General features: G+C 52.1%; 5 protein-coding genes across 5 annotated transcripts; 3 read left to right on the plus strand and 2 right to left on the minus strand.

The window, feature by feature from the left end:
• The first annotated feature begins 396 nt into the window (after positions 1-396).
• On the plus strand, positions 397-2,112 carry BO66DRAFT_167077 (uncharacterized protein). Its single transcript, XM_025642270.1, has 4 exons — positions 397-644; positions 871-1,128; positions 1,220-1,534; positions 1,603-2,112. The coding sequence occupies exons 1-4, from the start codon at positions 519-521 to the stop codon at positions 1,990-1,992; spliced, it is 1,089 nt and encodes a 362-aa protein (XP_025500618.1). The 5' UTR covers positions 397-518; the 3' UTR covers positions 1,993-2,112.
• A 2,414-nt stretch (positions 2,113-4,526) lies between these two features.
• On the minus strand, positions 4,527-9,854 carry BO66DRAFT_422573 (serine/threonine-protein kinase; the record flags this gene model as incomplete). The annotated part of the gene is made up of 6 exons (XM_025650056.1): positions 4,527-5,096; positions 5,163-5,477; positions 5,531-7,446; positions 7,511-8,239; positions 8,292-8,861; positions 9,835-9,854. The coding sequence occupies 6 exons, from the start codon at positions 9,852-9,854 to the stop codon at positions 4,864-4,866; spliced, it is 3,783 nt and encodes a 1,260-aa protein (XP_025500619.1). The 3' UTR covers positions 4,527-4,863.
• A 477-nt stretch (positions 9,855-10,331) lies between these two features.
• BO66DRAFT_394308 (nuclear transport factor 2 family protein) lies at positions 10,332-11,331 on the minus strand. The gene is made up of 2 exons (XM_025647968.1): positions 11,222-11,331; positions 10,332-10,732 (listed from the first exon to the last, which is right to left on the minus strand). The coding sequence occupies exons 1-2, from the start codon at positions 11,299-11,301 to the stop codon at positions 10,339-10,341; spliced, it is 474 nt and encodes a 157-aa protein (XP_025500620.1). The 5' UTR covers positions 11,302-11,331; the 3' UTR covers positions 10,332-10,338.
• A 795-nt stretch (positions 11,332-12,126) lies between these two features.
• On the plus strand, positions 12,127-14,870 carry BO66DRAFT_431026 (alpha/beta hydrolase; the record flags this gene model as incomplete). The annotated part of the gene is made up of 5 exons (XM_025650558.1): positions 12,127-12,363; positions 12,425-13,895; positions 13,954-14,029; positions 14,094-14,154; positions 14,240-14,870. The coding sequence occupies 5 exons, from the start codon at positions 12,127-12,129 to the stop codon at positions 14,474-14,476; spliced, it is 2,082 nt and encodes a 693-aa protein (XP_025500621.1). The 3' UTR covers positions 14,477-14,870.
• Positions 14,871-16,366: 1,496 nt separating this feature from the next.
• On the plus strand, positions 16,367-17,414 carry BO66DRAFT_394310 (peroxiredoxin family protein). Its single transcript, XM_025647969.1, has 4 exons — positions 16,367-16,556; positions 16,682-16,958; positions 17,014-17,157; positions 17,216-17,414. Exons 1-4 carry the CDS (start codon positions 16,507-16,509, stop codon positions 17,249-17,251), a joined length of 507 nt encoding a protein of 168 aa, XP_025500622.1. The 5' UTR covers positions 16,367-16,506; the 3' UTR covers positions 17,252-17,414.
• The last annotated feature ends 8 nt before the right edge of the window (positions 17,415-17,422 follow it).

Consider the following 17,422-nt stretch of genomic DNA (forward strand, 5'->3'; position numbering starts at 1 on the left):
GCTATGCTATGCTAGCTTCGTAAATCACCCGACGGGAGCTGGAACTGTTTTTGATTTGACCTACTATCTGACCGGCTTCGACTCCGCATCGACATCCTGGTCGCTTTACCACACACACACACACAACTGCACTACTCTTTCACACGCGCACACACACTTATCCTCTTACACTCACACCCATTCTGTTCTCCCGTACATACTGCTGCTGTGACTGCTGTTCTTACGTACTTACATACTGCTTACTGCCATTACTTACATACATACCGTCCTGGCAGTCCTCTTTCCAGTCTTACATACATACAACCTGCCCATACATACATACGACAGCCACTACCACAGTTCACACCCCCCTCCTCCACTTCTAAAGGAAGAATACCCCTGCTGCCTGCTTATCCTTGGCTAAAACGACCCGCGGGACGTGACTGTCGACTCACATCATCCTGCATTTGTCCTCTCGTCTCCCCCCATCCTCGTTCCGTCGTTTTAAAGCAACAGTCCTCGCTCACTCGTCGTTACAAATGTCCACCAACCCCCACGATCTCAGCGACCCTAATCGACAGGGACAGTATCCACCACCTCAGTGGAACACTAGTCAACCCGAGGACAACCCTCCGGCGCACTATCCGCCAGCTTCTCAATACCCGGTATGTCTAGCCTCGTTTGATAATAGCGGTTCTATAAGTGTTTTGGGGAAGGAGGAAGGCCCGTGGTGGGGATGCTGTTCGTTGCGGCCTTCGCTTTGCCATCTTTCCTCCACTTGATCTCCGAGTCTTTTCCTCTCCAGTCACTCGATCTGCCAGTCCTAGGAGACTTCCATTGAGTCACTGCCTCTTCACTCAATCCCTACTAACAATGATTCCTTCGCTGCAGTATCCCCCGGCTTCCTACCCTCCTCCGTCGGCCGATCACCAATATCCGCATCCCCCGCCGCAGTATCCAAACATGGCTGCTATCCATCCCCACGTCCAGGGCCCGCAAGACCCATACCGTCTTCCTCCTCCGCCATCTGGCCCCTATCGTCCAGATGTCTATGCACAGCCGCCCCCACCACAACCTCAGGTAGTCTATCAAGCTGCCGCCCCGCGTCAGCGGACTGCCATTGCTTGCCGTTACTGTCGGAGACGGAAGGTATGTTCATTGGGGAATGAAATCAATTGCTGGCATCCGCAGTTCTGCTTTCCGACAGTGTGGGCTAACACGAATTCCGCGGGATTTGTAGATTCGTTGTTCGGGATTTGAAAGCTCTCAGGATGGGCGCTGCAGCAACTGTATCCGGTTCAACCAAGAGTGCATGTTCACCCCTGTCTCATCGCAGGCGCAAGCCTTCGTCCCCGCCCATGCTGCGTATCCCCACCTGCGCAATCCGCAAAACCAGAGAGCTGGCGGCCCTCCCGTCATGCTATATGGAGCGCATGGACAGCCGCTCCCGCCTCAACAGCAACCTCAGGCCGACCCGACTCTTCCACCACCTCAAGGAATGTACAACTATCCGGGTGCCGCACCCCCCCTTGCATCAACCAATGCGCCGGAGCACGTGAGTCACCAAGTCCCTCTGTCTGTTAGTTTATGTTACAATCAGGACTGACCATGATCGATTCGCAGAGACCTGGTGGCCGTCGAGGCTCTGGCTCCGGTTACGACTATCCCGATCCCACAAACTTGGCTCCGGTAATACCTTCAACTTCAGCATCGGGATACCAAACGCACAATGCTCCCAGTCCCTACTACCCCCCTCCGCAGCATGATCGCCGCTCTTCTCCACAAAGTTACCCCTACGATGGCCGCCATACGTCTTCGCCCCACGGTTCGCCCTACCCTCCCATGCATTCCGCTCAGGGCGCAATGACCCCTCCGCCCACTTCCACGCCGGGTGGTTCGACTCGTGGAGGACTCAATGTGCGTGACATGCTGAACCCAGGCGACAGCCAGGGTCGCTCCAGCACCGATAGTGATATGCTCAACGCATTGAATCGTCGGGGCCTGAACCAATAAACATCCGACCCGACAATCTAAGTGCGCATGTGATCACGTACTAGAAGAGTCACATGCGAAACTTGTTGCCGCGTGGAGGAGAGGGTCAAGGGTGGAAATTGTCGCGGAAATTGTCGCCTTTGTGTTGGTCATTGGTGGATGCGCCAGGTTCGTGTGCTGGTCACACATTCTTCCACATGGCACGGTCAACGGATTGTTACTCTGTGCGCCGATACAGTAGCGGCCCTCATTACTGTTTCTTAGGCGGGTGACGAGACGAGAAGTATGACGTAAAAAAAGGATAAGAACGACGTGTGCCACTTGTGAACGGATTTTTCTTTTTGATTGACGCTATGGATAACGATGACGCTGCACGAAATGGTGACCTCGGATCGCCGGTGATACTTCTCGACAAACAGTCCGCCTCGGATTTGAAGGAAGCAGGGGCGGTGAATTGACGCCATTTGCGCAACATGGGAGTGATGTGCAGTGGTAAACATTCCAACAACCGTTTGCTCTGACGACGAGGCCATGGAAACGAGACGCAAGATTTTTATGAGCTGCATGATTTGACTATGAGAATGCCTGTCTTTGGTTGATTATCATGTGCGGCAAGCGGCGTGTGCGTTTTGTCAATACTGCGGCTCAAGTCGACGCTCGCTGTGCCTTCACAGTCAAAACCTCGCGCACATATTTCTCCACCATGCCATTGTTTCTATCCAAGACAAACCCACGGCTTTATACAGTACTCGGGGTAACCTATTAATGATTTTTCCATTATCAGCTTTGCGAGTTCCATTCGTATACGAGTGCTATTTGATGCCTCTTGCATTTACGAAATGCTCGCGCCTTTCGAGTCGGTTGTTCTGGAAAGAGGTTCCGGAGTGGTATGATATCGGTTCGACAATATGTGAGCTGATGCGGCAGATGTCAATCAGTGGTTCTGTGCCCATTTTCCTTGCTTGCCACTCGTGTTTGTCATGTTCAGAAAGAATATCCCAATGCCTTTCACTCGTCATCCATCACATTACGATCCGACTCCAAAATGCGAATTTCTGCTCGCTTGTCCTTCGACTTCTTTTCCCGGTGCATGAGTGATGAATCTCTGTCTCATTTTCTGTTTCGATTCAAATTGTCTCATTATCTATTTTATCAACTCGTTTCTGTTTTTCTTTTCTTCTCTTTTCCTTTTTCTCGGGAGGCTATCTGATTATGCGCTTTTTTCTTAAGTCTTGGTTGTTTTGCGATCGTGTTACTTCCACTGTGTCTCATCCGGAAGTCCATATCGCCCTAAAAAGGAGGCTCTATGTTGCTTTTTTTTTTGTTGTAGCTTATCATCGCCGCATTGATTTCCTTTACTCGTGTTCCTTTCCTTTTCTATATTACTTGGGAGGCTGTCTGATCAACATTTTATCCGACTTTATGAATTCGCAATCATGCGTGCCTTGAATTTTCAGTGCATGTCATTCCATTCGATGCAGCATTTGTGCATATGCTTTTTTTTCTTTCTCTTTCTTCGAGTTGTCCATTCCAAGATGCTTATGCCTATTTATTCACATCTATTTCTCGATCTATGGTTCTGGTATTACGGATACTTTTCTTTCGTTAGATTCTGGAATGGATAAATTCCCTAGTCTTGACTTCAATGGTGGTTGCTGTAGCGAGTAATGATTATTCTGTCGTCAGTGCTTAGTGGAAGTAATGTTTCGGTGGCTATGAGAACGCGTTTGACGGAGACACGCAAGTAAGCGAGTGGACTTCATCCAACGATTGAGATACGCTTTGGAAGCAAGAGCATGAGCAGTTGTATTCCAGGGGTTAAGGGTCAGCCTCTTCCCTACCCAGCCGGACATGGCAACCCAAACAAACCCCGCCCTGCCCTCGGAGTTCCCCCCCCCCCTCCTTCGACGGTACATAAGCTCCGTTCCCTTCCCTGAATCTATCTCATTTTCAACCCTGACAAAGGAAAGAAGAGAGGAGAGCTGAGGAGAAGCCCTCCCTAGCCCGCTCTCGACCCAGGGGAAGCTAGAAGCCTGGTAAGATACCGCAGCTGACTGCCCCGGACCAACTTCCGTTTGCCTTACGCGGACAATAACACCTATACCCGGAGTCAACTTACACTTGGTTACCTCCTGCCTGCCTGCCTGCCTGCCTGTCTGCCTCAGGCGCCTACTGGTGCTGGTGTACAGTACCCTTCCCTATCGGGGTGACGATACTCTGGGTGTGCTTTTCAGGGGGAGGGTGCATGTGTCGAGTATGTCTTTGGCGCGTTTCTTCAAGCTTCTAATAGGGGTGGGCGAGGGAATCCTTGGAAAAGAAGAATTTCCATTGAGACTTAGAGTAATCAGGTATTTGAGAAATTACATGCTGAAATTATGGAGGGTTTAAATTACTCGACAAGGAAAAGCAGAGCACGCTGGATTTAGGTTTGGAAAAAAAAGGGGAGATATGAAGAAAGTATGAGTTACGGTACACTTGCAATTGGGGTTGTATCAGTATCAGTATCAATGTCAGAAATCACCGTGGTGACATCACAGGAAAAAGGTAGCTGCAGTGGAAGTTGAAAGAGAAGGGAAGAGATACAAATGAAATCGAGACAGATTCGCTCAGTCAAGATATTAACATGGGAGTATTCCAGGAAGTAACGAAGGGCCAAAGGGGAAACCTGAACACCTGATCCTGGTCGGTAAGCTGGAAACTGTGGCCTTTATAGGAGGCATGGCGCCGACTTGAGGGCTAACGAGACAAAATGACTCCTTGGTTATGTGAGAACTGAAGTCGTTGCTTGAGGCAGATAGAAGTGAGGACTTGAAGGGTTGCTATAGAGTGAACACTGGTATGAAACGTATTTTGGAAAAGATCTGATGAAAACAAGACAGTTTTGTTCGGCGATTAAGAATCTGGGAAAGCGTCCAGAATCCGAATCATCTCCTTCGCTCGGGCTGGATCTTCCACGAGCATGTTGCGTTGCTCCATGACCATGGAGAGTGCGTCAACAACTTTGTTGAAGGAAGATGCTGCTCCTCTCTCTTGTCTAAAGCGGACAAGACTGAGGTTCTCTTGTCGGCCGCGTTCGAGATAGGTGCAGAATTCAGCGGAAAATTGAACAGGTCGGAGGCGGAGGACTGTATGTGTGTCGCAACATTAGTCCAAGTGCTTCCAGATGGAGATGTGGTTAGGAATCAACCTACAGTTCGCTTCCCCGACGGTAGCATAGATGACTCGTCTATCACGGTCGAGCTGAACATCCTGCATGCCGTATTTCTTCCAATCCCGGAGGATTCTGTGAACGTCCTTTCGGGCTTTCGTGGTTGAGGTGTTGAGTGCCACGACTCGCGTCGCGGGCTTGAAGTGGAAGACTCGGGCGAACCAGTTCTGGCTTCTGCCTGGGTTGCATGGCCGGTCTGGGAGGGACTTGCTGTTGCTGTCACTGGTGTCAAGCGTGTGCTCAGACTGCTGGGGCTGTTCCAGCGGCTGGTCTGTTTCTGCGCTTTCAGGTTCTACGACTGTTAACTGTTGTAAGCAAAAGCTATCGAGCGCTGAGGGCAAGGAAACTCACCTGATTCACGGCTCTGCCCACTTTTGCTTGTTCGCCGGTTGATCAGACGCCGGAAGAATCCGGTCTTAGCTTTGGAAGGTGACTGCTTCTCGTTCGCGTGGGACTCCCCATGTGTTGCGAACAGATCCGTTGGCGGATAGACCTCATGTCGAATCACGGTCTCTGAGCTGGGTTGTATTGGGCGGATATGTGCCGAGTGTCTGGACCCCTTTTCCATATTAGAGGTGTTGTACTTGTTGGGGAGCCAGGACCATTTTCTGTTGTCTGATGTTCGAGTGGCGCTGCGCCTGGGCGATCCAGGATTCTCCGCGATAGGATCCAGCTCGCAGGGAATGCGACTGTGACGAGAATTCACGGAGGCAAATCGTCTAGTAGGTAGGGACCCCTGATCGTTGTCAGGAGCCATCTTATATCCATCGAGCGACTGCCGCGTTTCCTGCGGAAGCACGGCTTGGCTTTTTTGAACCGGTAGGTGCTTGGACGGTTCAATTGACTGCACGGAGCTCTGAGGCACCATGCGTATCGTCCGCTTGCCGTCCCGGCCTGTACGGCTAGCAGCGTAGTCGACATTTTTTGGCCGGGGAGCTGCCGTTCTTTGGCCGTCGGAGGGGACGATGACGCTGTTGCGTTTGCTGTGTTGCCCAGATTGGTTTGGAGGCCGGACGAAGGGGTCAGCGGAAGATGTAGAAACGGGACGTGTTGATTCAGGTCTGTCACGTTGTCGAAGCTCATCCTGCTCAATCAGTCTGTCGAGGTGGCCTATCACGGCAACCAAGTAGCCAGGGATATCCTCATTTCCACCCTTAGTAGAGTGCTCGATCAACCTACGTCGAGTTTCAGCTAACTCTGCAACTGTATAGGGCTTTGGTGATGAGACGTGAGGCAGGGGCTTTGGCCGACTGGTGGACGTCTTTGACTTTATTGTTTGTTCCGAAGCTTCAGGACTGGTCATGGACACTGACGTTGCAGGGGTTTCTGATCCGATGCAAGTGCTAGTATTCGTGCACGCAGTGGATAGTGAACTTCCGTTGAAAGCTTCCTCACAAATTTGGCTCAGCTCGTGGGACACCTTCCGCGCATCCTCCTTCCAAGTGAAGTCAGTGGTTCGCAGCTTCTTCATTTGAGGGCAGTTCTTGATCGTCACACCCGCACTGCGAACGACGGTTGGCTGAGCCGGAAGCGTCGGACTGCCATTAGTATCTGTAAATGGATCGTCTTCGAACTCAGATACCAAACTCCCGTCGCTGGGATTGGCTATGATTTCGCGGGTCCTTACCCGCGCGGTCTTCGTCCTGACCGAAACGGATCCCTGGGAGCGACTTCGAGCATGGCGAAAACACACATTACGCTTGTAACTCGCCGATCGCGGCGTTGGTGTGCCATACAGAGCTCGTCGAGACGCTTGTGAGGCTCTGGACTGGAATGACTTCATCGAAGCGACTTTCAGTTTCTTTTTGTGGCTCACTATAAACGGGGAGCTTGGCGGGCAGTCAATCTCCTGGCATGATGACTCCTGGTTTACAGTTTCTGGCACTGGAGGAACGGGAGGTCTCTCCGACGTCTCGACTTCGTCAATTCCGTTCCGGTAGATCGTGATTTGCGCAAATTCGGCTTCCTTCAGCGCTATATTATGCTTCGGAGATCGGAACGGATCATAGCTCTCCACTGTGGCACAAGACATCGGCTCTCTGGCCGATCTTCTGGTTCGTATGCCTGTCTCTTTGACCGACGCCTGAGATTGTTTCCTGGAGTGGTACTTCGCATGACTGTTTCGCTTGTAGGCACTGCGCTCTTCCACCCGCGATATATGATGATAGTCACTGGCAGAGTACTCCAGGGCTTGGCCTTGGTAGTTTTCCAGCTGCTCGTTCCTGAATTTGACCAATGCATTATAAAACATTCGCTCGTGGGTAGGTCTGAGTGACATAAAAAGTCAGTCTGGGAGTAACCGATAAGTAATAATACCAAGAATTGACCTACTCGGGACATAGAATTCTCTCAATCAGAACCTCTTGATGAACATCATGCCATAATGTTTGAAGATTCCTTAACAAATCAGGATCGACGTCGTGTCTATGAGCGATAGGTTCACCACACTCATCGAACGACAAGGGCGGAGCGGGTCCCACGTAATGATTCGCCATCGCCTGGTGGAGCTTCTCATATTTCTTCAGAAGAGGATGCGCCCATATGCCTTGCATATTAATCCGTTCTTCAGGTCTCTTCTGCAAGATCCTCCTGATGAGGTCAGTGGCCTCGAGACTTACCTCGGGAGGTATTTCAAACTCTGCTCTTTTGACCAGACGCAAGGTACTGGGCAGATCGCCTCCATCAAAGGGCAGAAAGCCTGTTAAGAGCGCATACAAGATAATACCGCAGCTCCAGATGTCTGCCATATCCCCACGATACCTCCGGCCATAAATGATTTCTGGGGCAGCGTAGTGTGGACTACCACAGGATGTATTCAGCCATTGATTCATGGGCTGAAGAGCGGCCATTCCGAAGTCAGCTAGTTTAACATTATGCCAGCTGTCCAGCAGGATGTTCTCGGGTTTTAGGTCGCGATGGCAGATGTTGAACCGATGGCAGTAACCGAGGCCTGCGATGATCTGCCGAAACAATCGCACTGCCTCTTCTTCCGGCAATGGACCATGCTTCTGCACGTACTCGAACAACTCTCCTCCTTCGACGTACTCCAGAACGAGATACCTGGTGAAGGAAAGTCAGCAATCAGGCAGACAAGCAGACTTGCTGTACCTACAACTCGCCACGATTCTCCCAGACATCATATAGACTGATCACGTTCGGATGCTCGATGAGCTTCATGATAACCACTTCTCTTTCAAGTCCGGATGGAATATGTCGCATGCCGGTTCCTCCAAAGTGACCTACTTTCCGGTCCATACCCGCAATACTCTCGCTCTGCGTCATTGCCGCCGACTTCTTCGACACGATCTTGATCGCTGCCGTCTGACCAGTGATTGCATGCTTCGCCAATCTCACCCGGCCACTTGCGCCACTCCCAAGATCCTTTCCCAGATGCCATGGTCCAATATGCGTCTTCCGCTTTCCCCTGTTGGAGGCGGTGGATGTGGCCGAGATAGTTGAGTGTCGGTTTGTTGCAGCCCGAGACTCGGCCACCGGGGTCGCGTAATTCATCTCCGCATCGGGCTTGGTCGATAATGGACTGGTCACAATCGACATCGGCATTGGCGAGGTAGCTTGGTAGTATCGTCCTTGCTTCATCTGTTCCTCCTTCTCTTCTTTGAGGCTTGGGTATTTGTTGGCTCTTGTTGTGGCATCCATCAATGGGGTCCGCACCATCTGAGGACTCAGGTAGATTTGATTATTCTCGTCCATCTCCCCCCGTGTACCCGATTTAGCACTGCGAGATGACCTGCCTCAGGATTGACATTTCAATATGATTCTGCGTTTAATTCTCCGAGACGTCAATCTGGTCGATCAGGGGAAGGTAGATCCTCCTGACTTGCGCGTGTGAAGTTGGAGGATAGTGAGACACGGACTGACGCGAGGTGTTTAGGTCACGTATTCGAGACAGCAAGATGGGGTCTCGAACGACCGGGCACGTAGGCGTCTGTGTCTGATCTGTGAGTGAATCAAGCGGGTCGAAGTGGGTGAGTGTCGCGTGCCTAATAGTGTTTGGTTAGTAAATTTCCCGGGTCGATTCTCGTCTAGCAAAACCTCGTGTAGCACATGTGGGATGACGACCACGACGCGACTTTCAGACTATAATGCAGGCGGCGATAACGGTTGGTGAGTGGGTGGGTTGGTGAGTGGGTGGGCAGTGTGACGACTGTTGCTAGCATCGATGATGGGAGGGGAACGGACAGAGCAGGCACTCGACAGTATACATTGCAGTGTGTGTGCCAGCCAACTTTGCGCAGAGGCGCATGCCCCACGGGCACATTACTCGAAACCCCGAAAAGCCAAACAAACACAGGTCGATTCACCCATGGCTTGGTCTGGAGCATACCATGCAGAAGCCAACTCCGTGGAATGGCCAATAAGTGGTGTTTTGTTTGGTTGGTATTGCCGCAGAACTGGGTGGAATGCAGCCTCTGGCCAATTCTCGAGGCTTGAACTGAAGACATTACTCGAGGCAGCATTGGACAACATGAACGACAAAGTGACCTGCTGAGCTTGGCAAACTGGCTTGACTGCTAGTTGATCTACTTTTCACCCTATGATACGAGTTATTCGCGCATAGCGAGTTGTCTCGTCGAATCTTCATCGGTGGAAAGCCTCACCATACATGATAGCTGAGGGTCACCCACCATTCGCACGCTACTGAGTATTTGGCCATCCCTCCAGAACTTCCAGTGAGCTAGCTCACTCCAGAGGAAGAGGAGGGAATGGAAAGTCTGAGTGTTCATTCGGGAATTGGTTGCACATTCCAGTGCCTCCCCTTCGTTCCCTAAAACCAGGGGCGGCAACTCATGATTGGAGAATAACAACAACAACACACACCAACAACCACTTCCATCGCTGGGATACATACCAGCAATAAATCCAAAATACGGAGACTTATGCTTTGTTGAATTTACGTCCAGATGAGGGGTAATGCGCCTTTGCATAGGCGCCCTATCACCCATCCAATCGGAGTTCTACTGCATGCATAGACTGAACATGCACCGCCAAATCTGCTGGGGGGGTTTGATTGACAGCTCCGAGAAGAACTTGGAAACGACCTCGCATGCAAAATCCGTGCTCGTGGCCGCGGGGATATCGGGTTACTCAGTATAGATATCGTCTCAAAAGCACATTAGGACATCAACCTAATCTCATCACTACCAATGCTCCTCCCCAATCTCCGCCTCGTCAACATCCACCCCATCCACAAACCACCTCCCCTCCCCATTCCCATCGGGTCCAATCAAGACATCATTCCCACTCATCATCCGCTTACGCATCTTCCCCGTCTCGCGGTCGAAAGTCCAGTCCTCCAGCCCGTAGCAGCGCTTCCAGCGCAGCCCATCGTCCGCGTCCTGGAACTCGTACCAGAACTGCACGGCGATCCGGTCGTCCGTGAACGCGAACAGCTCCTTCCGCAGACGATACCTCCGCTCGCGCTTCCACTTCGCGGTCAGGAACTCGACGATGCCCTCGGTTCCGGCGAAGAATGAGGTGCGGTTGCGCCAGATACAGGTCGGGGTGTAGGCCTGCGCGACTCGGACGGGGTCTCTGAGGCGCTGTGTAAGTATTGTGCAGGGAAAAAATAGTATTTACGCTGAGGGCATGATCTAAGGTGAGGTTTCGGTGCCAGCTTTTCGTCTTGAGCATAAACATCTTAGGTTTCTTGTTGCAAGATGATGCCTGCCCTCCAGGTGCAGGTTTAGAGAGATGGGAAATCCTGTGATGCAAATACAGAAGATGGAAAGGGGCAGCACGAGGGCGGGTTTCAGAGAGAGGAAAGGGGGGAGGGCGGGAAGTCTCCCTCGATTCTCGCAAGCAAGGGGGGAGAGTGGGAGGGGGGAAGCAAATGTAAATTGTATGCATGATGATGTGACTCCTTCATGCCTGCGTGGGCGTGAGCGATATCGAGTAAGACACGACAAAAAGACATCTTGCAACAGAGAGTAGTAAGTAGTATGCAAGAAATCACAGGTGAAACGACAACAAACAGCACCTTCGAGCCCTAACAACAACAGCTGGGAGGGAGACCAAACGTACTGGGAATTCCACAGGTTCTGGGCCGCTTTAACCTTCTTGCGAGCTGATTCTTCGGTGAATGGTGGCTTGATGTCGGCCATTGTTTTTTGCTGGTTTGATGAGCTTATTTTGGCTGAGATGCACTTGGGATGAGAGATGCGTGGTTGATGAGGAGGAGCACTGGCTTATAGTTCGGAGATTACATTAATTGTTGTGGTTGACTCGTGGTGATGCCGTGATGCTTATGGTCATGTGATCGTACTACGCATGTAGGCAGGCTTGTTTTGTTGGGGCTGGATGTCAGATTTTAGTCCGAATTACTACATATTGTACCTACTGTGTAGTAAGTTGGTTTACTCGCTAATTCAATTCGGGATAGTTAGCTTTGGGGATGGATGATAGGACGGTCGAGTTCTGATTAGCTCTGCAAAGTGAGGTGAAATAGTAAAGCGGTGATTACTAAATTGTAGAAACGTGGTTGCTCGCCGCCCGCCTTATCTGCCAGTTAAATATATGTCACGCAATTGTCCATTATGCTTAAGCATGCACCCAACCTCAATTCGGTGCCAACCGTGAACCCCGCAAATTCCAAGAATAGGGACTCGGTCGCGTTCAACCCGATAGAGATTTAGTTACTTGGTATCATAGAGGTCAAATGAGCACTTAATTTCCCGGAGGCACTCAATTGTGAACATGGCAGATACGGGGCCGTCAATACCGCGTGGACTGCTGCCTCGCATGGATGCGACGCAGCTATAGACTAGCGCATATAATCGGACAACACTTGCCGTTGGCATATATATTACTCGGTGCTAGCAACACACTGTTAGCCCATGATACACGAAGATTTATCCTGTTCTGACACCTAAGTGCGCTGATATTTCTCCTCAAGAAAGCCGGCTGGCAACCCTTTCTAATATCACATGATGATGCCTCCCTCGTGGAAACCAAACGACTACCTTCCTGTCCCCCAGTCACCAATCCCACCATCGCCATCCAGCTCGTCACGACCCGCAAAACGAGCCCTTCATGCCATCGTCCTACTATTAGTCGGAGCCGTGGCTCTGTCCCAATCCCACCTGCACCTTCTCCGACCGCAGTGCGCGAAGCCCCATCATGGCTCTCCACATGCCGATCATGGCAGTCCTTTTAGCTGGGACCAAGTAAATCTATTGAGTCTGATCTGAATCCTTGCAATCCGAGACTAAGAAAAAAACAATCCAGATCACACCCACCAAGCACCTCATCTACCACCCGTGCTTCGACGACCACGAATGCGCCCGCCTCGAGCTCCCCATGGACTGGAACCGCACAGACACCCATGGAGCGCAGATCGCACTGGCCGTGATCAAGCGCCCCGCCAAGGTCCCCGTCACCGATCCGCGATACGGCGGGCCGATTCTCTTGAATCCCGGGGGCCCCGGCGGTTCGGGCGTGAGTATGCTCCTCAAGCGGGGGCAGCACATCCAGATCGTGGTGGACTCGGCGGCGCAGCCGGCAGCACCGGATTCGCAACAACAAAACGAAGAAAAGTTCTTCGATGTGGTCAGCTTTGATCCCCGCGGGGTCAATAATACGACCCCCGCGTTCTCGTGTTTCCGTGACTCGGCCGCGCGACGGGCGTGGAAGTTGCAGGTGGATGCGGAGGGGATTCTGGGGAGCGAGGAGAGGGTCTTTGATGCGCGGTGGGCGCGGCATGGGGCGATGGGGCTTACATGCACGCACCCGGGGGATGAGGAAAGCGGCGAATGGATCGGGCGGTTCGTGAACACCCCGACGGTGGTCGCGGATATGGTTGAACTCATTGAGCGGCATGGCGAGTGGCGGGAGCGCGAGACGAAGAGGATTCTTGGAAGGTTGCGCGAGAGGGGCTCGCTGGAGGCGGTCGTCGGCAGCAGCAGCAGCAGCAGCCAGACACAGGCAGAGGCAAAAGCGATCCTCCGGCGTAATCGCTGGGTGCCAGGCCAGGAGAAGCTGCAGTACTGGGGGTTCTCGTACGGAACGGTCCTGGGATCCACGTTCGCCGCGATGCAGCCCCATCGCATCCACCGGGCGGTGATCGATGGCGTGTGCGACGTCAACGACTACTACGCGGGCGGCTGGCTCACGAACCTGCAGGACGCGGACGCGGCGTGGCTGTCCTTCTTCGAGCTCTGCGATTCCGTCGGCCCGGAGGTGTGCTCGTTCGCTACGGGGCAGGGGGGCCTGCAAGCGACGATCGATCGCTACGAGAATCTCCTGACGACCCTCAAGGCGAACCCGGTCGCGGTTCCGGCGTCCGGGGACCGCGGCCCGGACATCATCACCTACAGCGATGTGAAGATGCTGGTTATGCAGGCGGTTTACACGCCGATGGAGTCATTCGAGCGGGTGGCGCGATTTTTGACGGACCTCACTCACAGGAATGGCTCCGCGTTTGCCGAGTACAAGCAGCGGGAGCGCCAGGACTGGCGTCGGACGCCCCCGTGTGATCATAATGGTTCCAAGCCGTGTATGGTTCCGGGTGAAAATACCGACGAGGCGCAGATGAGCATCCTATGCTCCGATGGGCAGGATATCCGTGGAATGGATAAAGAGACGTTCAGGAACTACTGGCACACGCTGCGTAACCAGAGTGAGACTGTGGGGGACATTTGGGCTGAGATCCGCTTCGGCTGCATCGAGTGGAAGGCAAGGCCTGCATGGCAATTTGAGGGTAGGCGCATTCGTTGATACTCGGATTGTTCTATCAACCCTGACTCATTCTACAAAAGGCCCAATCGCTGGGAACACATCCCATCCGCTATTGTTTGCGGGAAACACTTACGACCCAGTCACGCCTCTCCGAAAGTCAGTCCGCTTTTTTAACTCTCTCTGTGTCTGTTGTGACATATAGCTAATAAAATCCCCGCAGTGCATTCACAATGTCGAAGCAGTTCCCCGGGTCGGTTGTACTACAGCAGAACTCAGTTGGGGTAAGTGCCCTACACTTCTTGGTTGTCATGATTTTTTACCTACAGTGGCGGCAAACATACTGATACTCAACGTCTCATGCTGCAGCATTGTACCTTGAGCGGCCCGTCGTTGTGCTCAGCCAAGGTGATCCGAGAATACTTCCAGACTGGCGAGCTCCCCAGTCATGGCAAGGTCTGTGAGGTTGAAGAAAGGCCTTTTCATGTTCCTGGTGTGCAGCAAAGCAGCAGTTTGTCGGCCGCCGATCTGACCCTACTGTCTGCTTTGCACTCGCTGGCGCAGGAGGAGAGGTCTTTCACCAGGGTTCCACCGCTGAGCTTCTGAGTCTGGCGTCGAAACTCTAGGATGGTTACTCAACTCCGGGGAATGGAGTCGTCTGATAACATGACCGCTATGGCCAAACTGCTTTGACCTTGTACATTCGCTCATATATGCCACTGTCAATACAACTGGCTCTGACTGGGAAGCACAGCCGTCAACGCTTGTAGTAACAGTCTCACAAGAATAGTGGATCTGTCTCAACATTCAAGACGAATGCGGCGCCATCAGTTCATCTGGTTGGGGGTTCCTGCATCTAGACACGATTTCTTAGTGACCCTGAGCACTGTGTGTAAGCATCTATAGATCAGTCCCTGATTATATCGGTGGCGATAATTATCGCCTTCTAGAATCCAGATGCTGTATAAGCATAGTGGAGACGGTTGCCCCGGAATTCGACCTGCCTTAGATAATCAGTCGGTCGCATGCGATGACCGAGACCCAGCGTATTGTGCATGACTGAGCATCAATCACTGAGTTCTACATAAACAATCAGTCGTTGTGTAGGAATCTTGACCGTAATCAAAGGGTCCAGATGACACCAGAACATCGCGTATTCACAGCCACCACTACTACGGAGGACAAGCAGCGAAACGTCTTATCAGATTGGTGCCTGTTTGACCCGCAGAATCAACCCTCCTACAGCAAAAGAACCTCAATTGACTTCTGTGGCGAGCATGACACAAAATTGCATGTGCACCCACGGAACCAAGTTCTTCTTTTTTTTCTCCTTCGTGGTACAGCCCTTGTGATGGGTAAACCAAGCCTTGTTGCCTCGGAACCAGGGGTGTTTTGATCCGGCATAGTGGCGGGGGAACGAAAGCCCCAAGGTTCTCGGGGCTGGTTACGTAGTTGGCGGGTCTTTGGCGGTGAGAAAGCCGACAAGCCGTAGAAGATTCTATCCCTGCCAGCAACAAACGCCGTGGGAAGTGTGATTGGGTTGAGATTCGCCTCGGAGATCCACAGTCCTCGCCATCTTGGCCGTCCGCCAATGAGCGCACTCCCTCGGGAGTAGTGGGATCGTCTCAACGGCCTCCTGCAGGGCCGGGGTCTGTGACTCTGTATAGGTAGGTACCTTAGGTTGCTGATGAGAGCGATACTAGGTAGGGTGGTGTCTGTCAGTCCTGGAGTTGGATTTTGTGATTAGTATTTGGGAAATGAGGCGGAGATGTGCTAATGGGTGAGAATGCCGTGGCAATCGGTTGGTTCCTTAGGCTATGTGTAGTTGTTCGACGAGGAGCCATTGGGCGCGATTGATAGTTGTTTCCACACTGGATAGTATCATAATGGAACTCATGGCTTAGATACCTCTGTAACTGTATCTAAAAGTCAGTCTGAGGTATCATGATGATGATCCGAGTGGGGGAATCAGTTCCACCTGCCCTGTCTTTCAGACTTACTATCGATCTCGGCCTATAACCCGGTCGAGACTCCGAAATATTCACTCACAGTATGGCTCAAAGATTAGTTGAGCACAGTGTCAGCTGAGTCATAAGGTATTAGAGCCCCTGAGCAGTGAGCACAGAATTGAGTGTTATCAATCAGCATCCCGATCTAGACAATGACGATGAAGGAGAGGACGGAGGTGGATTTGTCACCGAGGACGGTCTAGATAGCAGAGATATCGGCGGTGGAGAGGAGGGGCAATTGGCGGGGCTCTCCCAAGGCTCAGTCTCGGGCGGTCTTTCTTGATAATACAACCCCCCTCCAAAATTCACTGTAAGAATCCAATTGATTCGGTATCTTTCTGCTTCGGATCACCTTATGGCGCCTTAGACGGGCCGTCGCTGCCGTATCGTCGCGTTAATTCGCTGGCCTGCCAACAGGCACGCCTTCCGGCAGGAACCATCCATCCATCCCATCCCATCAGCATATATTTAGCCCGCCACGGGTTCCTCCCTCCATCCGTTCTCTCTTCTCCTTCTTTCTCTTACGTATTTAAACCAATCTCCAACCCACTTCTTCCAATTCATCAACTACTCTCTCACTTCTCTCTTCTTTAACCCACCTTTCTCACACACAACCAATCCATCACAATGTCTGGCCTCAACCCCGGTGACAGCTTCCCCTCCGACGTCGTCTTCTCGTAAGTTCATCCTCTCACTATATCTTGTCTATTCCTGCATGCACGACTATGTCTGGCAATACCTCCTTGCCACCGCATCGCTATCGACCTCGCAACAATTCCACTGACTCGTCTCTGCTTGATAGCTACATCCCCTGGGCTGAGGAGAACAAGGAGATCCAGGCTTGCGGTATCCCCATCAACTACAACGCCTCCAAGGAGTGGGCCGACAAGAAGGTCGTTCTCTTCGCCCTCCCCGGTGCTTTCACCCCTGTCTGCTCTGCTCGCCACGTCCCCGAGTACGCCGAGAAGCTCCCCGAGCTCAAGGCCAAGGGTGTCGACGTTGTTGCCGTCCTTGCCTACAACGATGCCTACGTCATGAGCGCCTGGGGTAAGGCCAACAACGTCACTGGTGATGACTTCGTATGTTCTTCATCCTCATCCACTGCCCCATTGAGCCCCAACTGACAGATCACAGCTCTTCCTTTCCGACCCCGAGGCCCGTTTCTCCAAGAGCATCGGCTGGGCTGATGAGGAGGGCCGCACTGGCCGCTACGCCATCATCATCGACCACGGCAAGGTCACCTACGCCAAGCGTGAGCCCGCTAAGAACCACCTCGAGGTATGTCGAGCCACTTGTTTCGTTGAGATTTTTGATCGACCACTAACGTTCATCACAGTTCTCGAGCGCCGAGACCATCCTCAAGAACCTGTAAATGCACCAATTTCCAACACAATAGAGGTTGCATGGGCTTTGATAGATGGCGTTGACCTTTAGCTTTGTGGGATAATGACCTGGAATAAAGGCAAAACAAAAAGTCATGTTAGAAAGAGCTAGACTTCCCACTAGATAGTTGAAGAAATTCAACGCATTACGATGCTATGAA

The sequence above is a fragment of the Aspergillus aculeatinus genome, assembly GCF_003184765.1.
Source record: "Aspergillus aculeatinus CBS 121060 unplaced genomic scaffold BO66scaffold_47, whole genome shotgun sequence".
Classification (NCBI taxonomy): Eukaryota; Fungi; Ascomycota; class Eurotiomycetes; order Eurotiales; family Aspergillaceae; genus Aspergillus; species Aspergillus aculeatinus.